The sequence below is a fragment of the Felis catus genome, chromosome A2, assembly GCF_018350175.1.
Source record: "Felis catus isolate Fca126 chromosome A2, F.catus_Fca126_mat1.0, whole genome shotgun sequence".
NCBI classification, from domain to species: domain Eukaryota; kingdom Metazoa; phylum Chordata; class Mammalia; order Carnivora; family Felidae; genus Felis; species Felis catus.
Window position 1 is genome coordinate 74,267,734 of NC_058369.1, and position 26,494 is coordinate 74,294,227.

At 36.1% G+C, this 26,494-nt stretch overlaps 1 protein-coding gene across 2 annotated transcripts in view; it reads right to left on the reverse strand.

The window, feature by feature from the left end:
* The window catches only part of CDK13 (cyclin dependent kinase 13), a 122,828-nt gene that overhangs the window by 10,598 nt on the left and 85,736 nt on the right, over window positions 1-26,494 (reverse strand). For both annotated transcript variants that reach the window (XM_023250202.2, XM_023250200.2), the window contains exons 8-11: window positions 12,100-12,201; window positions 11,927-12,004; window positions 2,601-2,717; window positions 1,918-2,049 (exon numbers count right to left, since the gene is read on the reverse strand). In XM_023250202.2, coding sequence (XP_023105970.1) covers window positions 1,918-2,049; window positions 2,601-2,717; window positions 11,927-12,004; window positions 12,100-12,201 — 429 coding nt within the window. The remainder of the gene's footprint in view (window positions 1-1,917; window positions 2,050-2,600; window positions 2,718-11,926; window positions 12,005-12,099; window positions 12,202-26,494) is intronic.

The window sequence follows — 26,494 nt, forward strand, 5'->3', positions numbered from 1 at the left end:
TATCTCCACCCTTGATTAAAACAAGTTTAGATGTTAATTAAAAATATGCTCAATATAATTTTTACCAGGATTCTTTCATGTGGGCCACTTGAACCAGGAGATCAACTTAGTATTACCAATAATGGGAGAAGAGTGACCTTACATTCCTCCTGATAGGATAGAGCAGGAAGCACACATCACTACCTAAGTACTATTCTTGACAAAAAAAAAAAAAAAGTTATTCTAATTTTGATCACACGAAAGCAATTACAGCCAAAATGTAGAATGTTTTACAAAATAGCTAGCTTGAACTCTTTAAAAATGCCAATGTCATAAAAGCCCTCCCCCAAAGAGCAATTAAAGACTGAAGAGAATTACAACCAAATCCAATGAGTGAGCTTTGACTGAATTCTTCATCAAAAAAACACAAAAAACAAAACAAAAACTATAAAGGAAATTACTGGGACAACTGGAGAAATTTAAATATGGATTGCCTACTACATACTGCAATGTTAAATTTCTTATGCTTTATAATGGCACTGTAGTAACAAAGTCCCAGTTCTTACAGCTACATGACAAATCATTTATAAGTATTGTGTTACTTCCACAATACAATATTCAGATATTTCAGGACGAAAACCTTATATATAGTGTAAAGCAAATGTTAATAATTATTGAATCTAGGTGAATGACATATAAGTGCTTATTGTACTGTTCTTCATATTTTTCTGCAGAGGTGAAATTTTTCCAAATCAGAAGTTATAAAAGATACACTTTGAAGGGGTACTGGTGCCAAAGTCTCAAGCCTGCTGATATATACCCACAAGCAAAGAACAACAACAACAACAAAAACCCCACCATGAAACAATTAATTAAACAGCGAATGATTCAGGTCCTTCAACATGTTAAGTGATAGATCCTTTCTGCCTGTCAAATCATCCCACAATGTCTATTCATATAATTCAATAAAAACCTAATGAAGTTGAACGTGAAGGTCTCAGAAATAAAGTAAGTCCAATCTAAGTGATAAGTGGAAGAGCCAGGATTTGAACTCCAAAGCCCATGTTTGTTCATTCACAATATACTAATTTTATTACACGGAAACATTTTATTATAGGGATAGGCCTGCTTTTGTGACACTCATCGTTCAGTTTTTAAATTACTATAAAAATCCCTACAAAAGTTCTAGGTCCTATCAAAAAAGAGAACCAAGTGGACTGCTCTGTCCCCTCCCTTTTTCCCCAAAGCAATCCTAGAGAAATTACAGGAGCCACAAGGGAAGGAAGGTTCAAGAACCCAGCTATTCTGACTCCCAAACTCTATACATTTTCTTTCTCTGCTTCATCCAATAAACTCCTTCTATACAGACTTTTGTTACTAATGCTCTTTTATCCAATGATAAGGATTTTCTATTATATAGTATGCCAGGAATATTTCAGAACTTCTCTGTTACTGAACGAACTGGCTGGCTCCACCCTTTACTAGATTTGTATTCTTGGGCAAGTTTCTTAACCTCTTTGAGCCTGCTTCCTCCTCTATATAAAGAGGACAATAATAATACCCACCTGATAGGATTATAAAGATTAATGTAATACATGAAAAATGCTTAGCATAGCACCCAAATTTTTAGCTATAGCAACACTGGGGCTGGCAGAAGTAGTACTAGAATAATATTAGCAGCAGGAATATTTTCCCAGAGTTGAAATCTATTAATAAAATTAGAAAAAGGAAAAGCTGCTCTTGCTATTCCTATGGTTAGCAGAACATTAAGCAAGGTTCTAAATTCTAGATGTGCAAATTATGTGTATTACTAGTATTCTATTTCTTTTGACTTATTCTTTTTGACTTAAATAATCATGCAATAGCTTCTGATCATTTTATACAGATGCTACTAAAACTGTCCAGATGGGATCTAATTATTAATAAAGAGCCACTTACTCTGGTGGAGGCATCTTTGAGGGCTCCACGTCCCGAAGGAATTCGCACTGAAGAGCCTGTTCTGCAGTGCAGCGCTTACTAGGATCCAAGGCGAGCATGTAATCAAATAAGTCTAATGCGGCTGCAGGAATACTGGCATGAGAGGATTACAAAAGTCATACATGGTCTTTGACATAAGTTTAATGCTTCTTTAAAATAACATTTTATAACATGTTTGTACTACTTTATTCCAATAAATTCCAAATTTTCCTTTGAGACATATTTTTACATACTTTTTAACTATCATTCTAAATAATCTGAAATTTGGCAAACAATAGCATTATTTTATTACTCAATTGGAAATATGCAATTTTAACAATGAAGAACTGAATAGTATAGTTTCCTATAACAAAATAAAAACCTGAACTCAAATAACATGTAAGTTGCTTCATTAAAATTTTAAATGATGTTAAAGTTCCATCATGTAAACTCCAAATCAAACACACAACCCCAAATCACTGAAACCATAATGATAGTGAAATGGTAATTTGCATGTAGCAAAGGGAAAGTCAAAATTAAAGGACATAAGAGAATTGTGATCGGTCTACGTTGGGTCAATAGAGGACAGTGACATTTAGAATTCACAATAACTAAAAAGAAAAAAAAATCAATGCAATATGGACACTTAAGCATCCCCTTCTTACAAAACAAATTCTTCTCTTAACTTTCGACGATATTGCTTCTTTGGTTTCATGGTGTTGAAATATGGTAGTTTGATTACATCAGGCCACACTGCAGGACATGGACTCCCACATATACGGCTAAACAACACACAAAAATAAGTACATCAATATAAATTACACAGAAAAAAAATCATACATACGACTGCCACATAAAACCTCAACTCATTATTCAATAAAGGTTACATAGAATCTTCATGCAATGTATGAGAAGTTTTACTCAATATTTTAGTCATCCCAACTTAATTACTTGTTTTAAGATATCAACTTATTTTCAGTAGCTACTTCTAACACTCCAAACATTCCAGAAAAGAAAACCTTTATATTTGTACAATCAAGTCTGAAAACACAGATAACACTTCAAATATGCTGACCATATTGTGAAGCAAGCTAAAAAATTTATGCCAATAAATTAAGGAGCAAGAACTTAGGACGTCTTTCTCTTGTTCTATAGGTACCTGTCATCACCTTCTCATGACTACGATGAAGTCTGTGAGAACACTGGAAACAAACTTCCTACATCCAGGAAGGGAACTGTACTATGTCTGCTGCTGAATTCAGTCAACAGGAGGACCCTTCAAAGTAACATTCTTGAGACATAAAAGTTCTTCAACTTAAGTAATGCCACTGATTTCAAGGTATTTAGAAATTTTAACTGCTTTAATCTCTGCTGATCTGTATTTTGGAAACCCTATTTTTGTACTAACTAGTAAGTCCTTGTTATGGTAATTTGTAGAAGGAAGACTATAATATGGATAACCCCAGCTGCTAAATATTTAAACACTGATTTGATAATATATAGATGAAATATCATTAAATATGCTTACCCTCAGTACACTGAATCTCAAAAATAAATGTGCATTGTACATAAAATCCTAAGCTGGTCTTCATATGTAAAGAGGAAATGTCCAGGCATCACTGACTAAAAGTAAAACTGTTCTGTACATAATAAATATAAATGCATGCACCAATGTGTATAAACAAGCCATGGCTAAAGTTGCCAGCCATTCTTTAGCTGAGCTGTAGAACGCTGTCTCAGAAACACACAAGAAATAAAGATTTCTTCTTTATGGAAGAAATCGCAGGTCTTTTAAGCTATGCCACTGAAAAGTACATTTTTGTTTCAACATAGTTCAGGATTTTTGTAAACCTAAGCTTTTAAAAAGGTATTAAGGTATTTTACACTGCCAGTCTCTTTTTCCTTACAACTTCCTCAAAAATACAGTGGCTGTCTTAGAAAACAAGGTCAAACTCAGGAGTATGGTTCTATGATTTGGTTTCAAACTGCCTTCCCAGTCTCATTTCCCAATTCATCCCTCCCCACAGATCAATCACTCTTCCGCATTTGTGATATTTCCCCTTGCTAGATTCTAACTAGCAGAATCCTTTTCATTTCTCCAGATTCAGATCAAAAATAATGTATTCAATGAGGTCTTCTGTGTCCCCATAGCTACCGAGAACAGTCACTCTCTTTTCTACTTGCTTCTTTTGACACTATTTCACTCTTTTGTATTTTAGTTTACGTATCTGTTTTTTCTTACTGAACTACAGTTTGGGAACTGTGTCTTTTAACTTTTGTAAACTTCTCTCAATAACAATATAAATATAAATAATCCCAGGCAGAGTGATGTACGTTATTACAGAAATATAAAGTATACTGAAATTTTCAAAAGTGAAGGATGCTTTCAACTGCAGAAATACAAGAAAATGTACTCAAGTTATGGAAGAGGTACAGAATTTTGGCTACAGCTTCAAGGATAAGTAAATAATAGACAGGTGGAAAGGAACTAACAAAAATGTTACTGGCAAAGAGAAGTGCATAGGCAGAGGCACAGAAGTAGTCCAGTACAGACATATCAGAGGAAGACTAAGGAAACAGGTGGAATTTAGGGCTCAGGGAGGGTTGCTGGGAGCACAGATAGGAGCCACGCAGTAAGTTTTAACAGGCAGTTCGCCTAACTAGAATGAAGGCAAACTCTGAAAACAAACTTTAGAACTGAAACCTGCCTGTGACAATTGGTCAAACTGCATTGCTTAAAAATCTGTTTCTTCTTTTGTAAAAGGCAGATTAGTTTTACTTCAGAGCTGTGAAATTAAATGAGCTGGCATCTGGCCCATTCAATAGAAATAAAATGAAAGTAAGTTTCATTACCCCTTAGCTAAAGAGTTTCAACTATTTTACTCTATGTGTTGTGAGAAGATAGTTGAATAGTAAAGTTATCGAACTAGTAGCAGGTCATTAGATCATCTGAGGCAGGGAAAGTTACTAGAAACTGAGGAAGCAGACATGACAGCAATTGATGAAAACTGCATATTGGTTAAGATCTGTATCCGATGGCCAACCAGCTCTCTCAAGATCACTTACCAAAGAGGTCTTGAGATGCATCATATGCTAAATCCCCAAATACCTGAGATATATTTGAAGACTTTATTCTGACTCACCGACTCTGGTATCAATACCATACGGTAGCTTTTTATTTTTTGTAAGGCCAACAGGACAAAGCCTTCTATCCACCCACACCTCTAATTACTCTCCTCAGAATTTTCTTACAGATTGTAGAATCAATACTGGCACACTCCAAAAGTAAGAGAATCTGTTCAGATTCCACTGTTGCTCTGAACTTATAGATTTAGAAAGAATTGCTATCTTCAGAAGGTTTAATTTCTATCCCAGAAATAAACAACATTTATATTTCCTTCAGTTTATATGTATCTTTCTTTAATTAGATCTTATATATTGCTTTTTATCATCTTTATTTTTTACTTGTTTGAATGTATTCTTATTCCTATTAGGAAAGTCCTATTATAGAAAACGTTTGACATATGACACAAAATTTTAAATAGCCATCTGAGATCCTATGGGTCCTAACATAGTTTTAATAGTTGTTTCTTTGAGGCTTTCCAGGTTTATAGTCTTCTCACCTATAATGAGAATTCTCCTCTATTTTTTCAAACATGCATACCTCTTTATCATTATGATATGGTATGTGGCAATTTCAAAACAACGTTACAATGATAATGATGCCATATGATACTGGGTAGTTTAGTTTCTGACTTTAAATGGGAGTACTCTAATTGTTTACAACTGGCAAGGATGATGACTTTTGGTTTGAGGAAAACATATAATAAAGATATTCATACACACACACACACACACACACACACACACTCACATATATCCTGTTAAAAATTAACGTATTCCTTTTTACTATGGGTTTTATTTTGTGGCTTTTAAATGTTTAAAAGGCAGTTTGCCTAACTATAATGTTTTGCACTCTTTTGTTTCATTTTTAGTTTGTTAGTTTCATTTTTTAGAAACTATTATAACCATCATCTGCATTTTCTTCCCTGGGTTACTAATGTTGTATATTATATTAAGAGCTTTCCTAATATTCATCCTTACATTTAAATGAGGAATACACCTGGCCCTGACAAAAGTACTATTATTTTAGTGTAATGCTGTATTCTACTTGTTCGTTTGGATGTTTTGCATCAATATGCGTATGTGAGATTGGTATACAGTAGCAGTTCTCAAAAAGGGGGTCCAAAGACCCTTGGATAATAATCCCTTGGACCCTTAAGCAGTCCGGCAGGTGAAAGATGTTACTGAAACATTATTTGCCTTTTTTCAATGTGTTGATTATCCACTGATGGTATGAAACTATCAACAGTAAATACTCTTTACTACTATACAATCTCCCAGGGCAGGGATGATACAGAACAGCCATTTCACTTACGGTCATACTTGTTGAAGCACTAAAAACTGTTAATGTTATTAAACCCTAACACTTGAGTATACATCTTATTTATATTCTCAGTGAGAAAACAGAAGATAAAGCACTTTTGTTGCTCAAGAAATTCTGATGGTTATCTTGAGACACACTTGTGTTATGTAACTGCTGAAGTAGCAGTTTTTTCACGGCCCATCATTTTTCCCTATATGAATAAGTAACACACTACGGTCATTCAGACTTGGGTATCTGCCAGACATTTTCTCACATGTGAACAAAGTCAGCTTGTTACTTCAAGGAAGATAAGTGTGGTATTTATTTTCAATTATAAAATCCAAGATTTTAGGAGAAAATTAGAATACCAGAAAGGTTTTATCTACACCATAGACTTGAAAGCTTCACAATAAATACCTATAGGCTTTTCTGATGAGATTAGTGGTGATAACCAATATTATATAATGAAATGTTCCATTTAGAAGATCTGCTCAATTCAGTGATCTGATATTTTCCAAATTACCAATGTTACAAAATCAACACAGATCCAGAGTGCAAGACAGACTAATGGATTTTAATACATTAGAATACAATATATTCCTTCATGTTTTCACACTGCACTTTACAACTAACCTATAAAAAATAACCACTTATTTAGTATAGTTTCAAAGGAGAATACACACGATTATCTAAAAGACTACTGAAAACAACGTATCACAAAGAGGAGAATCCAGATGTTACTACTTTATTAAGCCAGATATTAAATGATATATAAAAATGTAAAACAATGCTACTCATTTTCACCAATATTTATTTTAGTTTGGAAAACAAAGACTTTTACAATTAAACCGTATTAATATATTGATTTAAAGTGAATATTTTTAATTTTTCAGTTTGAATTTCTTGTATGATAAATATCAATAGATAGAACTAGCATAAACAAAGCTCCTGGGATCTTACATAATTTTTCAGGGTGTAGAGAAATTCTTAAGAGCAAAAAGAAGCACAAGTCTAAAGAATGTTTATGCTATTGATTTATGAAGATATACACACTTCATTTTTAAAAATATGGGAGCTTCCCTTCTTGAGCTATATTTTAGAACAATCAATGGCTAAGCTTTTAAGGTGTTAAAAATTTCACCTGTGTGACCATAGGTGGATAGAAGCAGAATTCTTTTCATTCCAATCTACTTCTCACTTTTTCCATGATTATAAGTGTTTTTTATTTCATAAGCAATGTAATGTACACTGTGTGATATAAAAGTTCTTCGTGGAGTTAAAACAGTGACTCTTGTGTTAACAGTTTTTGCTCTCAATTCATCCCATTTTGGCATCACCTGTTTTCACTTCCTTTTGCCGTTGATTTTAAACCCAAGCTATTTCTTATCACAAAACTTTTGTACTTTGCCTAAAATAGTTTCTGGAACAAGGCTAAGTAGACAGAACTTAACCACTGTAGTGTGAAGCTTTTAAACACAGATTCTGACTAGTACTCCCACCTTTGATTAGTTCACACGGATTTTTATGCAGACTAGAACCCATCATTCCTGGGGCTTTAGACTGGGGATATATTCAAACATAACTGCAAACAAAGTTAGAGGGAGAAGTAGGAAACTTAACACTTAATTCTTACAACCCTAAGCATATGATTAATCCTGTTTTACTTGTGAAGAAACAAACTTAGAGGGTTATGGAACTTACCCTAAGTCACAAGAGCAGGAAGTAGCTGAGCTGGCATTAGAACCCAGGTCTGGAGGATTCCACAGCCCACCCTTTCAATCAATAGTACTCTGATGCCTCCTTCATATCAGGGAGTCAGGGAGACAACTGTTTCTTTTGTCAGAAACGTCTTTTTCTTCATGTTTTAAAAATAATGCCATAGAATCACAATTCCACCATCTTTTTATATTATAAATATTTGGTATCATACCAACAAAAACAAAAACATTCTGAAATATATAAACTGGAATGTAAAATAGCCCCCTCTCACAAATCCATGCTCAGACAATAACTCCAGACTCCTTTGATGTGTCAGTCTTACCTAAATGGGACCAAACCAAACATAGCCTTCTGCAAAACGGTTCTGTAAAACATCATGTAATGATGTTGCTTTTCTATGTCAACATCTCCAGATCTACCATTTCCTTTTTAATCTCTGTACAGTATGTGACCAAGTGGATGGGCTGAGTTCACTAATGGACTTAACATGTTCATAACAAGTACACTCATGCATCAGGATCTTTATTTTGCTGTCCCCTCACTTCTTTCAGATCCCTGCTCAAATGATACTTTATGGGAGAAACCTTCCCTGACTCTATATATGACACTACCTCCTGTCATTTTCTATCCCTTATCACCACCTGATCCATTTTATTAATTTGTTTTGTCTTGTCTCTCCCAGTTAGAAAGTAAAAAAATTGTGTGCCAGTCACTAGGCACTGAGGATACAACCCGCACCCTTCACTGTACCCTCAGTGCCAAGTAACTGGCATACAACCAGCAACCAATAGATACTTGTTCAGTTAATCCCCCTGCCCTTGAAATGTTTTTTTCTATACTATATTTGAAAGTCCATATAAACTTGCTTTATTTCTGGACTTGCCATATAATTCCACCAATTCATCTATGTATCTTGTGCCAGTGCAAATGGTTTTAGTTGCTATAATTTTGTTTTAACATATGATATGCCAGATTTTCCTTCTTTTTAAGAATTTTTCTGGTTATTTTAACGTTTATCTGGAGGGATAATGTCTTTTGAAATTCTCATTAGGACTATACTGATTGACACAGGTTGAACTGCCATCTTTAAAAAAGTTAAGGCTTCCAACCAAAAACAAGATACATTTCTCCCAATAGTTATTCAAATCTGCTTTACAATGTTAAGTGAGATATTATAGTTTTCACTAAGCATGGAGTATATATGATGGTGCTTTTGTTAAAGGGATCTTTTCCCTCAGGTACGTTTCTAACTGGTTATTATTGGTACATATTTGTAAGAAGCTACTGCTTTTGGCATAAATGTATTAACGTATTAGGGTATTGTATGTATATACATATATATTTATATACGTGTATATTGTGTGTACACACACACACACACACACACATATGTATATACGTATATACACACATATGTACACACACACAGGGTTTCTCGACACTCATCATTTTACCAAACTTTTTAATTTAAGGTCTTTCAGGTAATTCCCTTGCATGTTGCATGTATGCAATGTTATCATATACAAATTATAACAATACTGCCTTATCTTTCCACTATTTATACCTCTTATTGGTTCACTTTTATAACACTACTAGTTAACTGGTTGGTACTTCTAAAAACACTCTTAAAGTAATGATACTAGAAAACACTTTTTATAATTCTTGTCTTATATCTTCTAGTATTTCAACACTAAATATTCTGGATATTAGTCTGTAATACATCTTTTCATCACATTAAAGAATTATACCTCTACACTTGGTTTGTATTTCTAGTAAATGCCTATTCAATGCCTACTAAGATAAACATATTATTTTACTTCTATTAAAATGATGAATTATAGTAATAGATTTCCTAAAACTGAAACATTCTTGTATTCTTTTTTTTTTTTTCAATGTTTATTTATTTTTTGGAATGGAGAGAGACAGAGCATGAACAGGGGAGGGGCAGAGAGAGAGGGAGACACAGAATCGGAAACAGGCTCCAGGCTCTGAGCCATCAGCCCAGAGCCTGACGCGGGGCTCGAACTCACGGACCGCGAGATCGTGACCTGGCTGAAGTCGGACGCTTAACCGACTGCGCCACCCAGGCGCCCACATTCTTGTATTCTTGAGATGACTCCTACTTGACTCTGCAAGTTGATTTTTAATGAAAAACTAGATACTACTGACTAATCTTTTCTTTAGAAGTTTTGGATTAATATTCTGGAGAAATTTTTCAGGATGTTTGATCAATTATTGATGCTTATGTCATACTAGCCAAAAATCTCCAAGCAGTTTTATTTCCTACATGGTGGAGAGAATGAGTTAGAAGTTTAGCTACTATGGTAAAACTAAATTCAAATCTCAAATTTGCCACTTGCTAGTTCTATGACCCTGGACAAATTCTTCACTTTCTAAGGTTCCATTTTCCTAACTATAAAAAGAAGAAAGAAGGTTGTTATGAAGCTTAACTGAGGTTAATTCAGGTGAAATTCTTAGAACAATGTTTGCATCATGTATAAAGTAAATAAATGTTAACTTATCATTAATAGGAGCCTTAGTATCCAATACAATCAGGACCAATGCCTTGTTAATAGAAAAAATGGGTAACAGGGAATGATTTAAACAAATAAAGAAACACAGATACATAATTTAAACATTTTATTATAACTGAAAAATAAAAAATGTACATTTATTCTCCAATTTTCTGACACAGAGCAAGGCCTTCCCTTTGAACAGAGGATGCATTGAATGGGACTCTGTATTCGCTTTCTTGAATAAACCACACCCATAACACATCATATCAAGGATTTAAAGCAATTTGAGTACTAAATTCTTCCAAATTTTTATGACTTATCTTTCTAACTTGCCCACCCCAACTTTGTTAAGTCTTTGCAAAGCACTGCATCTGTCTATATTTAATTAAAGGATATATATACAATAATAAAACGTAGGCATACAAAAAAAAAAGTCGGTATACAAAAAAGTCAGTAAACAACTATCTCTTAGTCATCATACTTCAACTGGTAGGATAAATACATAGTCTTACTAGAGAGTAGTATCCTATTAGCTGCAAACATTCAGTTTGCCATGTTATCAAACTAGTGTTACTTACAGGGGGACTGGGGAGCATCAATTAATCCAATTAAGTCTGTTGAAAGGAAGGTTCATAATATACTGGTATCTGGTATATATCATAGTATACTGGTAGCTGGTATCATAGTATACTAGTACCTCATACCAGTACCTTTCCTAAAAGTTCTCATTCATATTTTGAGAAACACACAAATCTTAGAAGTTGTAAATTAACATTATTATATATGAAAGCCAAGGCTCTTTAAAAAAAATATTTTAAAATATTAAAGAGAAATGTGATTAACATGTATGCCCTTGATGACATAGGCTCTACAACAGGCTCCAAATAATGAAGACTTATGTTAGTGGGTACGTGCATATGTATACATTTGGTGTGTAGACATTCATATATAGATACATATAAATGTATATGCATATGCACATGTATATATAAAACAGATATTGTCTTACAGTACGCCAAAACATGAATTCTTCCACCCTGCCATACTAAAAAAATGTTACCTATCACGTATTGTCTCCTTCCTCATATTTATTTACTCTTTCCTCCCAGTCTTATTTTTTGGGCCTCTAGCCCTTTCATTTAATTGCAAAAAAGATCTAGGGACTTTAAGATCCTTAATTTTACTAGAACAAGGATCAAAGTACCCACATTCTAGTTTTTCCTCCACTCAGCAATCATTAGCCTTCAGGAAAACCATGTCGTTCTCCTGAAAACACAAACTTGAAAGACTTTAAATACACCCCCAACAAATATTACAGTCATGAACTTACCTTATTAATTCTAGTTGTGCAAGTTCCTGATTTGCTTGAAATATAGGTTTTTTAGTGAAGAGTTCACCGAGGATACATCTAACGAGAAAAATACCCATCATTACTAAATGATACGAATTTACTTCACTACCAAAAGTTTCAAGTAAATTAAACCATCAGTAAAACTATCTTACCCACAGCTCCATACATCAATGGCTGGTGTGTATCTTTCTTCTCCCAACAGCAGTTCAGGTGGACGGTACCATAAAGTGATGACCTTGTTAGTATACGGCCGACTAAAAAAAAAAAAAACAAAAATCACTCTTTAGAGTTAGTATCTGTTAGAATAAGAGAGATTCTCTTAGGAAATATTATTTTGGCTAATCAAAGCATAACAATCCGAACTAAAACCAATTCCATCTGTCTACGAAATTCAGACATGCTATTACATCTGACTATGATCATAAAATGCATCTGAAGAGAAACGTGATTAACCGAAAATTCCCTTAATACATAAAAATGAAAAGTAGTTGGCTGATTTTAACTGTCATTTGGTCCAAAAAAGGTCTTTATATTTCAACTCAACTGTTCAGTTTGGTTTTTCCTTTCCATAACTTTAAAAGGAATTAACTGACTTAAAGGAAGTTGAATGATTTTAACCAAAGCCAGCAAATTACTAATGTGTGGCAAGATACGGTACAAATTGGAATCACCTAACAAACATTTTCACCTGGACATATCTTTGACAATATTTCAACCCACTTTAGTATGCAAACACAAAGTACGTGAATGTACTGTAGTAGCTGAGGTCTACTCTGCAAAGCACCACAAGCAATAGGTATGATACCGTACCAGACGATTCCTTTGTCACCTTCTAACAGAGAAAATACACACATACTGCTACCTCTTTATTTGCCAGTGGGGCTTACATCCAGGGGACCAAACAGCCTGTAGGGAATTGAGATACTTCTCTTAAAAGGCTTGCAAACAGGCTCCCTCAAGCCAGGGACCAGCACAAAGTAGCTGTTTAAAAAGCAACTAGATTATATGTGAAGGATATTAATTTGCTAATCTTAAACCATCCACCAGAGGGGTAGGGGCCTGCTGGGACTCTCTCCAGAGACAAAGGCACTGCCCTGTGCCACTGTTGCACTCTCCCATGGCCCCACTAAAGCCAGCAGGCGCACCCCAGCCCTGCACTCTCCCGCAGTTGCACTAAACCTGTTGGTCACACACAGTCTACACAAGAGATGCTCCCTGATCACATGGCTCTAGTGGCCAGGGGTGACTGCGTTCCTTAGTCCCGTGAGAATGTAATAATCAGAGAAAAGGTTCTTGGCAGGCCACCATAACCAGGGCACCACAAAGACTGAAACACACCCCCAGGCTTTCTGTGAAAAAGGCCCATTTATCTGTCCTAGAGCTTCAGCCTAAGGGACAGACTTCAGGTTTGCCACACATCTAAAGGCTACACAGGTGCTCTTGGGGAATGTCCAGCAGGGGACACCATCTTTGCACTCTCCATTGGCCTCATTACAGCTCACTGGTACCTCCCAGAAAAGAGCTTATATATTTTGACTTTTCCAATTGTAGCCCAGGGATATCTCCAGATCACCTGGTCTGTAGGCAGAGGATTTACAATCGTGGTACCATACAACTATATATATTTGCATATGTTAAAAGCTGCCGCCTGAGGGTCTGGCTTCCAATCAACCTGAACTTAAGTGTTGACTGAGATCTCTCCCTTCAGAACACTGACTGGTCTTGGAACACCCTCAATAACTGGTTCCTAGCAAATATAAATCAGGCTGCTTAGACAAACACAAAGGTCTGAGAAAGAGAAGAGCTAGGGCAAGGTTGAAAGACAAAGTTCATCTCCCACACAAGGCCACTCCTTAGGACTAGAAGAGGTAGCTGTTTTCCCTAAACATAGAAACAACACACAGAGTCAAGCAAAATAAGGAAACAGAAAAATATGTTCCAAACAAAAGAACAAGATAAAACCTGAGAAGAAAAAATTTAATGAAACAGAAATAAGTAATTTATCTAACAGAGTGAAAGTCATGATCATAAACATGTTCACCAATCTTGGGAGAAAAGTCAACAAACACAGCATGAAGTTAAACAAATAGATTGAAAATATAAGAAAGTATCAAAGGGAAGTCACAAAGCTGAAGACAGTAACTGATCTGAAAAACAGAAACTAAACTAGAGGGATTCAAAAGCAGACTAGATTAAGCAGGAGACAAGACTAGTGATCTAGAAGACATAGTGAAACTCAAACAGAGTGGAAAAAAGAAAAAAATTAAAGTGAAGAAAGCTTAAGGAACCTACGGAACGACATCAAGCAGAATAACATCCACCTTATAGGGGTACCGGAAAGAGAAGAGAGAAAACAAAGGGACATTAAACTTATTTGGAGAAATAATGGCTTCAAACATCGCTAATGTGGGCAAACAGATGTCCAGATCTAGGAAGCCCAAAAGGTCCCCCAAAAAAATTGAACTCCAAAAGATCCACAGCAAGACATAGTATAATTAAAATGTCAAAAGTAAAAGAGAATCCAAAAAGCAAGAGGAAAACAACTTTAACATACAAGGAACCCCCCACCCTAGCCCCCTTAAGACCTTAAGCAGATCTTTCAGCAGAAACTTTGCAAGCCAGAAGGGAGAGGCACAATATAGACAAAGAGCTGAAAGGAAAGAAACTTCCAACCAAAAATACTCTACCCAGCAAGGTTATCATTCAGAATTAAAGCAGAGAGAGTTTTCCAGACAAACAAAAGCTAGAGAAGTTCATCATTGCTAAATTGGCTTTAAAAGAACTTTTAAAGGGAATTCTTTAAGCAGCAAAGGAAGTACACTAATTGAATAAGAAAACATGTAAGTCTCACTGGTAAAGATAAATATATAGTAAAGGTAATGGATTAATCACATAAAGCTACCATACAGGTTAAAAGACATAAGTAAAAATAATTGTAACTACAATAATCAGTTAAGGGACACACAAAAGAAAAAGATGTAAAATGTGACATCAGAAACATAAAATGGGAGGGGGGAGCATCATGGTAACCACAAAGTAAACATCTACAAGAGATACACAAAAATAGCAAGAAAGGAATCTAAGCATAACACTAAAGAAAACCATCAAACCACAAAGGAAGACAGCAAGAGAAGATAGGAACTACAAAACAGCCAGAAAACAAGGAACAAAATGTAAATAAGTAAATAAGTACTTTAAGGTAAATGGACTAAATTCTCCAACCAAAAGACAAAGTGGCTGGAATAAAAAAAACCATCGATCTGCTACAAGAGATTTGCTTCAGATGTAAGAATATACACAGCCTAAAGAAATGGAAAAATATATTTCACACAAATGGAAACCAAAAGAAAGCAGAGGTAGCTTTACTTGTATCAGACAAAATAGATTTTAAAACCAAGAATGTAGTAAGAGACAAAGAAGAACTTTACATAATAATAAAGGGGTCAATCCAACAAGAGGATATAACATTTCTAAATGCTTATGCACCCAAGATAGGAGCACCTAAATATGTAAATATTAACAGACCTAATGGGAAAAATGGACAGCAATACAATAATAGCAGGGGACTTAATACCCCACTTACATCAATGGACAGATCATCCAGACAAAAAAAATCAGTAAGGCAACATCAGCTTTAAACAACCAATTAGGGGCACCTGGGGGGTTCAGCTGCTTAGGCATCTTACTTTGGCTCAGGTCATGATCTTGAGAATTGTGAGTTGGAGCCCTATGTCAAGCTCAGTGCTGACAGCTCAGAGCCTGTGTCTCCTCTCTCTGCCACCCCCATGCTTTCTCTTTCTCTCTCTCTCTCTCTCTCTCTCTCTCTCTCTCTCCCTCTCCCTCTCCCTCTCCCTCTCCCTCTCCCTCTCCCTCTCTCTCTCATAAAACTAAATAAACATAAGAAAAAGATAAACAACTAGGATAAATCATGTGAGGCCACAAAGTAAGTCTCAATAAATTTGAGAAGACTGAAATCACATTAAGCATCTTTTTCAATCACAATGGTATGCAACTAAAAATCACTTACATGAAAAAAAAAACTGGAAAAAAATCATAAGTATGTGGAGATTAAACAATATGATACTAAACCACCAATGGGTCAATGAAGAATTAGAAGGGAGAAGTAAGAAAATACCTCCAAACAAATGAAAATGGAACTTACCAAATACAAATACAACTTGCCAAATTGTATTACAATACCAAGTTGTATTACAAAATACAACTTACCAAAATCTACGGGATGCAGCAAAATCAGTTCTAAAAGGGAAGTTCAAAGCAACAGAGGCCTACCTCCAAACAATAAGAAAAATCTCAAATAAACAATCTAACTTTACATGTAAAGAAACTAGAAAAAGAAGAACAAAACCCAAAGTTAGTAGTAGGAAGGAAATAACAAAGATCAGAGCAGAAATAAATGAAATAGAGACTAATCAGACAACAGAAAAGATCAATGGCACCATGTACTGGTTCTCTGAAAACTAAACAGAACTGACAAACCTTTAACTAGCTTCAACAAGAAAAAAAGAGAAAAGGCTCAAACAAAAATCCCTAGAAACATACAGTCCTCCAAGACCGAATCATGAAGAAAAAATGTGAACAGACCAACTACTAATGAGACTGAATCAGTAATCAAAAACCTCCCAACAAACAAAAGTCCAGGACCAGACGGCTTCATTTATGAATTCTACCAAACAGAGAAGATTTAATACCTATCCTTCTAAAACTCTGACAAAAAATTGATTAAGAGAGAACACTTCCAAACTCATTTTATTAGGTGAGGATTACCCCGATAACAAAACCAGACAAAGACATTAAAAAAAAAAAAAAAAAAGAGAAAAGAAAAGGAAAAAAAAAAAAAAAGAAAATTATAGCCCAGTATCCCTGGTGAACACAGATGTAAAAATGACAAAGATGCCCATTCTATCCACCTTCATTCAATATGTCAAATTGCTCTAGCCAGAACAATTAGGCAATAAAAAGAAACAAAAAGCACTGAAATTGAAAAGAAATAAAAGTGTCACTATTTGTGGATGACATTTTTATGTAGAAAACCCTAAAAACTCCACAAAATACTATAAAACAAATTCTGTAAAACTGCAGGATATAAAATCAACCACACAAAAATCTGTTACATTTCTATACACTAACAATAAACTATGAGAAAGAGAAATTAAGAAAGCAATCCCACTTACAATTGCATCAAAAAGAATAAAACACCTAGAAATAAATTTACTAAGGAGATTAAAGACCTGTTCACTGAAAACTATAAAGACACTGATGAAAGAAACCAAAGGCACAAATAAATGTAAAGACATATTGTCCATGCTCATGGACTGGAAAAATTAATATTGTTTAAAATGTCTATACTACTCAGAGCAATCTATAGACTCAATGCAAGTTCTATCAAAGTCCCAATGGGATTTTCACAAAAATAGTACAAACTATCCCAAAATTTGAGTGGAACCAAAAAAGACTCCAAATAGACAAAGCAATCTTGAGAAGAAAGGTGAAGGCATCACACTCTCCCAATTTCAAACTAATTTACTAAGCTATAGTAATCTAAACAGTATAGTAGTGGCATAAAAACTGACACATAGGTCAATGGATCTGAATAGAGAACCCAGATATAAACCCACGCATACATGGTCAATTAACTTATGACAAAGCAGACAAGAATATAACTAGAGAAAAGACAATCTCTTGAGTATCAATGGTACTGAGAAAACTGAACTGCCACATGCAAAACAATAAAACTGGACCACTATCTTGTCATACACAAAAATTAACTCAAAATGGATTAAAGACTTGAATGTTAACACCTGAAACCAGAAAACTCCTAGAAGAAAACACCTGACATCAAGTCTTAGTGTTGGTTTTTGGGGTTTTTTTTTTTTTTTTGATCTGACTCCAAAAGAAAAGGCAAAAAAGGTTAAAGTCCCAAGTTGGGACTACATCATATTAAAAAGCTTCTGCACAGCAAAGAAAACCATCAACAAAATGAAAAGGCAACCTACTGAGTGTGAGAAAATATTTGCAAATCATATATATCATAAGGGGTTAATATCCAAAACACATAAAGAACTCATACAATCAAATAGTAAAACAACCCCCCCCCCAAAAAAAACGGATTTAAAAATGGGCATAAGAAAAAAAAAAAAGGGCATAGGATCCAAAGAGACATTTTCTCAAAGATAACATACACATGGCCAACAGGCATATAAGATGCTCAGCCTCACTTATCATGAGGGAAATGCAAAACCACAACGAGAGATCAATTCACACCTGTTAGAATGGCTATTATCAGAAAGATAAGAACTAACAAATGTTGCCAAGGATGTGGAGAACAGGGGACCCTTGTGCACTGTTGGTGGGAATGTAAATTGGTACAGCCACTATGGAAAACAGTATGGAGGTTCCTCAAAACACTAAAAACAGAGTACCATATGACCCAGCAATCCCACTCTATTTATCCAAAAAAAAAAAAAAAAAAAGTAAACACTAATGGAAATAATAATCTGCACCTCCATGTTCACTGCAGCATTATTTACAGTAGTCATGATATGGATCAACCTAAGCGTCCACCAATGGATGAATGGATAAAGAAGATGTGGTACACAAAGTAGTCCCCCCCCCCTTATTCATAAGGGATACAATCCAAAACCCCCCAGTGGATGCCTGAAACCTTAAGTAGTACTGAACTATATATATACTGCTTTTTGCTAATCCACACAGAACTATAATAAAGCTTAATTTATAAATCAGGCACAATAAGAGATTAGCAATAATAATAATAATAATAACAAAGTAGAACAATTATAATATATAGTAATGAAATTTGTGAATATGGTCTCTCTCTCTCAAAGTATCTTACTGTACTGTACTCATCCTTCTTGTGATGATGAGAGATAACAAAATGCCTATGTGATGAGACAAAGTGAGGTGAGTGATGCTGACACTGTACAGATGTAGCATTAGGCTACTACTGACCTTCTGATGATACATCAGAAGGATCATCTGTTTCTGAACTGGGTTTGACTGCAGGAATCTGAAACTGTGGAACACAAAACCCAGACCTGGGGACTACTCTCTATATAATGGAATACTATGCAGTCATAAGTCATACTATGCAGGCAAGAGAATGAAATCTTGCCATTTGTGACAACATGCATGGACCATGAAGGTATTGTGCTAAGTGAAATAAGCAGACAGAAAAAGACAATTACCATGTGATCTCATTTATATATGAAATCTAAAAAACAATAAAAAAACTCATGGACATGAAGAACAGAATGGTGGTTGCCAGGGAGGAGGTGGGGTGATTTGGATGAAGAGGGTCAGGAGGTACAGACCTCCCATTGTGAAATGAACAGGTCATGGGGATGTGCTGTGTGGCATGGTGACTCGAAGTCAATGGTATTGCAGTGCATATTTGAAGGTTGCCAGGAGAGTGGATCTTGAAAAGTTCTCATCACAAGAATGAAAATTTTTCTTTTGTAACTTTTTATGGTGACAAATGATAACTAGATCTACTGTCATTTCACAGTGCATACAACTGTCAAATCATTACATTCTGAAACTAATATAAAGTTGTATGTCAATTATACATCAATAAAATAATTCACCTGTTTATGCCTTAACTCCTTTTAAATTCGAAATTCCCCATTTTTCTCATTCAATCCTGTACCTCCTTCAAGACATAGTGAAAGACCAAACTTCATAAACTCGAATCTCTATTATCAGCAGATTTTCACATTCTTATTTTTTATATCATACTTACCACTGTATTGTATTTTATGTTTTCTATCTTCCCAGGAAGACAAAAGACCCCAGAGACCATTCTTTATTATGAACCCCACACACAAAGCCCAGAACAATGCTGAGCACAGGACAGACACTTTAATGGATATGGCCTTGCAAGTTTAGTTGACCTATATGAATTAGCTGGGTGGGAGAAATTTGTGAAAATGATAATGGCTAGTTTTCTAAAACATTTCAAGGATTTTTAAGCATATGAAACCTATGGTCTCATCGCCTCAAGTACAACTAGATATCTACAGTCTCAAGAATATGTTTAAATTAATATAAATCTGTAATTAGTTTATATTTTATCTTTTTATGTTTAGAAGTATATTTACATATAATTTTAAAAATAAAAGTATGTTGAATTATGTAGAGAAATTACACAAATTAAAGTCATTAAGTTTTATTGAAAGCAATATTTAAATAAAAGATTATTTTATATACTATGTATCAAGTTCTAGACAACATTTACAACACAGTCATCTTTAAGCAGTTAAAATTAGACTAGTTTAATTTTTTAACTTTTATCAAATCCAGAAGTGAAAATATTTAGTATATTATCAAAGATGATTAAATGCAAAACTGGATGAAATCCACTTCTTTTTTTTTTTTAATTTTTTAATGTTTATTGTGTGTGTGTGAGAGAGAGAGAGAGAGAGAGAGAGAGAGAGCGAGAGAGCGAGCGCGCGCACGCGCGCGCAAGCAAGCATGAGCAGGGAGGGGCAGAGGATCTGATGTGGGCTCTGTACTGACAATGGAGAGCTCAACAGGGGGCTCGAACTCAAACTGTGAGATCATGACCTGAGCCAAAGTCAGATGCTCAACTGATTGAGTCACCCAGGAGTCCCAAAATACACTTGTAAATATATGGCAAAAATATTTCATGTATACTAGTTGACAGCTTTTTCTAATATTTCCAAATTCTTAGTTTCTGTCAGAAAAAAGTAAGAACTAGGGAGACCGAGAAAAATCATTCAACTGTAAAATTTGACCCAGAAAGCTCAATTATATATTTTTTAATTAAAAAAAAAATCTTTTTTACTTTTTTGAGAGAGACAGAGTGCCAGCAGGGGAGGGGCAAAGGCGGCAAGGGGGTGGGGGTGGGGGGATAGATACAGAATCTGAAGCAGGTTCCAGGCTCTGAGCTGTCAGCAAGAAGCCTGACTTGGGCCTCAAACCCACAAACCATGAGATCATGACCTGAGCTGAAGCTGGATGCTTAACCGACTGAGCCACCCAGGTGCCCCTAAAAATATTTTTTTAATGTTTATTTGTTTTTGAGAGAGAGACCACGAGCAGGAGAAGGTCAGAGACAGAGGAAGACAGAATCCAAAGCAGGCTCCAGGCTCCGAGCTGTTAACACAGAGCCCGATGAGGGGCTCAAAATCACAGGCTGCAAGATCATGACCTGAGCCAAAGTCCGAAGCTTAACTGACTGAGCCACCCAGGTGCCCCAAAAAGTTCAATTTTAAAACACGAATATCTCAATATTGGGGAAATTCTTTTATTTGTAAAGTGAATAAATTATTCAGATTGATATATACCTTTTATAAAACAAAGTACCATTGTGAATTTTCACTGAATTTTTCTTTACATTCAATGGAGGTATCAAGAGAGCTCAAAGACTATCTGTTCGATGATAGATTTCAACACTCTGCCTTTAGATAATCCCAGGAATTCAAAAGGGGTGGATCAGGGGAGGTGGTGGGAAACAGTTACAGACTTGCCTACCTTTTTTCCCAACAAACAAAAGCAATGCCTGGGATGCCTGGGTGGCTCAGTCAGTTGAGTGCCCGACTTAGGGTCTGGTCAGGATCTCACAGTTTGTGAGTTCGAGCCCTGCGCTGGGCTCTGTGCTGACAGCTCAGAGCCTGGAGACTGTTTCAGATTCTGTGTCTCCCTCTCTCTGCCCCTTCCCCGCTCATGTTCTGTCTCTTTCTGTCTCTCAAAAATGAATAAACGTTAAAAAAAATTAAAAAAAAAAAAAAAAAAAAAGCAATGCCTTAAGGGTGTGTCCCGAGGCTGGTAGGCAGCTCAGCCTCCTATCTGGTCTAAATAAATAAAAAGGCGAAAAAGCAAATGTTCAGAGCAAGATCCTAGACCCCTGAAGTATTTGGAGGTTCTACATAATTAAAATTTACAAACCAGAGTTGCTAACTTTGTTAAAGACTCTTATAAGAAATAAAAAAAAAGAGAATTACATAAAAGGAAATACCTAAACTGCTCTAAAATGCTTCATTCTTTCAACATATATAGTATGCCTATACTTCTTTTAGACTATAACTTATATTTTTGAGAAAAACATGGAGAGCCTTCTGCTAACAAAATTTATCATATGCACAAATGCCATGTCTCCCTTCAGAATCTACTGCATAAACACCTACCAAACCTACAAAAGAAATCTAGGACCTGTTTTTAATACCTACCCTCTGGAGGTGAAAAATATTCTGTCATCCTTGACTCTTCTTTCAAATCTCACATCTAACCTGTCAACAGCTTTTGTCATTTCTACATCCAAACAGATGCTAAATCCAACCATTTTCCATGATTTCAAAAAAGTGAAAGCCAAGATTATCTTTTAGTCTGAGTCATTATTATTTTTTTCATTGGTATGAGTTTTGCTGCCTCTATTTCTATCTGGCCTCCCTCCCCCACTTTTTTAAAGATTTTTTTCAAAGCCTAAAATCAGATCCTATTACTGCAAGTACATAAAATTTAAACTTTACCTCAGTTGATATAACCATATTCCTGGGCATCTCACCTCCTATTTTTATACTAGGCAACTTTCTGGCCTTTAAATTTTCCAAGTCTATTCCCAGGTTTTGCAGTTGCTCAGTTCCTTCTACTGGAATGTTCTTGCCCTATGTCTTCACTAAGTTATCCCATTCTCATCACTCATTATTCAGGTCTCAGGCTCAATTTTACTTCTTTAAAGGTCTGTCCTAACTACCTTAGCTAAAAACTACCCACATGCCTAGAGTGACCTCACAGTCACTATTTTGTTTTGCAGCACTTAAGTATTTTAAATTCTTTCCTCTATTCCACAGGTTCATGTCTACCTCTGCCATCACCGTGTAAATAAGACCATGGACCTGGTGTCTTTCATAGCTATATCTCTAATACTTAACCAGTAGGTATTACCTAGGTCAGTGTCTGGCACAGAGTAAGCACTTGTTAATATATATGTATACATTTTTTAATGTTTTATATTTTTGACAGAGAGAGAGAGAGAGAGAGAGAGAGAGAGAGAGAGAGAGGAAGAGCGCGAGCGAGCATGAGTAGGGGAGGGCCAGAGTAAGAGAGAGACAGAGAATCCGAAGCAGGCTCCAGGCTCCCAGCTGACAGCACAGAGCCCGACGCGGGCTCGAACCCACGGACCATGAGATCGTGACCTGAGTCGAAGTCAGCCGCTCAACCAACCCACTGACCCACCCATGCGCCCCTCATTAACATATTCTTAAGTCTATTTATTTTGAGAGAGAAAGCAGGTGAGAGTGGGGGAGGGGCAGATAAAGGAGGAGGGAAAGAGAATCTAAAACAGGCTCTGCATTGTCAGCAGTGTGGAGCCCCACACGGGGTTCAAACTCAAGAACTGTGAGATCATGACATGAATCAAAATCAAGAGTCAGACATTTAACCAACTGAGCCACCTGGGTACCCTGCACTTACTAATACTTTTAATGAGCTAAGACATGCCTTAACTATATATGATGAACACAACTTTTTTCACATGCCCCTTCCCCCTTACTTTTCTATCTTCACTCCCACTTTCTTCCTGATATTTTCCAAGAAAAATAACTCTGAAACTTCTGTATTGTAACACTGCTGCAAAGAAACAATAGTAATTTTTTTTCCCCAACTAAGGTCATCTTACCTATTTTTACTACACATGTAAATTTAGAAGTCCTAAAAGTACCTGTATCTTAACACATCCCAAAGGAAATGTATCATCTTTTGCCACACACTTGCTTCCTGTTTCCTGTCTCAGGAATGTATGGTAGACACTGCTAGCTGTCTTCCAAAATCTGTTCTTTTCTTCAATGGTAGCTGCCCACCTGTAGGCCACTGCCTACCCTCACTGCAGTTGGGTGTGTGTGATCACAGCACCATGTTCTCACTAAAAGAACATGATCATAAATGATAAGCACCATTCTAGGTCTGGCTCATCACATCCCTCTCTCCTTTTTTCTAGCTTCTGGTTAACAGAGGTGGTGTCAGCCTTGGAAGTCATGTGAAGAAGATGGCAGATCTTCCAACTTGGATCCCTCAATGACTATATGAAATAGTCACTACTTGATCTAATGAGATGGTTAAATACTCTTCATTGTCCACCGAGGTAAGCAATATCCATTCCTGATCATTAAGTGAGAAACACATACAAACTTCATACTCTTTAAGCCACTGAATTTTCAGGTTCTTTTTGATGTAAAAGCTTAGCTTACCCTAACAAACCATTTATTCAGTTTCTTAAGCAGAAATCTACAGTAGAGGTACAGACAGGGATGTGTCTAAATAAACATATTCAGGGGCGCCTGGGTGGCGCAGTCGGTTAAGCGTCCGACTTCAGCCAGGTCACGATCTCACGGTCCGTGGGTTCGAGCCCCGCGTCGGGCTCTGGGCTGATGGCTCGGAGCCTGGAGCCTGTTTCCGATTCTGTGTCTCCCTCTCTCTCTGCCCCTCCCCCGTTCATGCTCTGTCTCTCTCTGTCCCAAAAATAAATAAAAAACGTTGAAAAAAAAATTTTTTTTAAATAAACATATTCAGGGGAGCCTGGGTGGCTCAGTCGGTTAAGCGGCCGACTTCGGCTCAGGTCATGATCTTGCGGTCCGTGAGTTCGAGCCCTGCGTCAGGCTCTGTGCTGACAGCTCAGACCCAGAGCCTGTTTCAGATTCTGTGTCTCCCTCTCTCTCTCTGACCCCAGCCCCACCCCACCCCCCCCGCCCCATTCATGCTCTGTCTCTCCCGGTCTCAAAAATAAATAAAACGTTAAAAAAAAAATTAAAAATAAATAAATAAACATATTCAACTATCAAGTTTTAACAATTTTATATCTTATGATATAATTCATGTTTTGCCAACATCTATGCCCATTCCCAAGTTCTAGCCATAATCATCCTACCCAGGTTTACTGCAACAGCTGACTGCCCTTGCTTCCAGACTTCCTTTCCAAATACAGTCAAAGGGACAACACAAAACGTCAATATGTTATACCTTTAACACACACACATTCTCTTCCTCCTAGAGAATATGCACATAAGGCCTATAAAAATCTTTATTACTAGGGTGCCTAGGTGGCTCAGTTGGTTAGGTGGCCGACTTCGGCTCAGGTCATGATCTCACGATTCACGAGGTCGAGTCCCATGTCGGGCTCTGTGCTGACAGCCCAGAGCCTGGAGCCTGCTTCCAATTCTGCGTTTCGGTCTCTCTCTGCCCTTCATGCTCTGTCTCTCTCTCAAAAATAAAAAAAACATTAAAAAAAAATATTTACTACTTGGTTCTTGTTTCAAGCACACTGAACCATCAGGTCCTGAGAAGGCTGAGCAAATGTTCATTTTCTAGAGCTAGGAGATAAGCCAGGGAGAGAGCAGAGCTAGCAAGAAAACTTTTAAGATGGTGGTGCTATAATTATGTTTTAAATGTCTGTGATAAACATTTTTTAAATAAATATTTTAAATAAGCTTTTCAATAAACTAGTTTTAAATGTTTAGAAGTTAATATTGACAAAAGACAAAATGATTGTTTAAAAGTTAAGAAAAAACTTACATGATTTATTCAAGTATTCTGCAAATCAGGTGTCCCACCTCACTTTCTACCTTAATGTCTAATAAGAAGGAAGCAAATATTGAGAAAGTATGCAGACAGATTTTAATCATAAAAGCAAATACCAAGATAGATGGAGTTGGCAAATAAGGCCAATTTCAAATTACTTAATTCACTAATTTAAATGATATTTATTTATTTATGAGAGAGAGCGCGAGCACACGCACAAGTGAACAAGCAGGGGAGGGCAGAGGGAGAGGGAGAGAGAGAATTTCAAGCAGCCTCCAGGCTCAGCAAAGAGCCCAACTTGGGGCTCGATCTCACAACTGTGAGAACACAACCTAAACCAAAATCAAAAGTCTAATACTTTTGATTATATACTGTGAATATATGTGTATACATGTATGTGTATGTGTATATATGAATGTATGTGTATATGTGCATACACACATATATAAAATATATAAAGTACTATGCACAAATGCTAGTTAAGTTTGTTCCTTCTTTATATATATATATATATATATATATATATTTTTTTTTTAAGTTTATTTATTTATGTTGAGAGAGTGAGCAAATACACAAGCAGGGGAAGGGCAGAGAAAGAGGGAGAGAGAGAACCCCAGCAGCCTCCACACTGTCAGCGAGGAGCCCAATGTGGAGCCCAAACTCATGAAGTGTGAGATAACGACCTGATCCTAAATCAAGAGTTGGACCTTAACCAACTGAGCAACCCAAGGGGTCCCTGTTCCTTCTTTATAAACAAGTACTTACTGACACTCTGAGCTAGGTACTGCACTAAGCACCAAGAGATGGCTAGACCAAAGAGCCAACCAACCAAGTAGTTGTTTAAAGCCTTTAAGTCTGGTGGTAATATAGATATAAATTACAATAATATACTCTAAGTACTACATAAAATAATGAAAAATGTACTCTGGATACATAAAGGAAGATGTGACCAAAAATGACTGTAGGATTCAGGGTAAA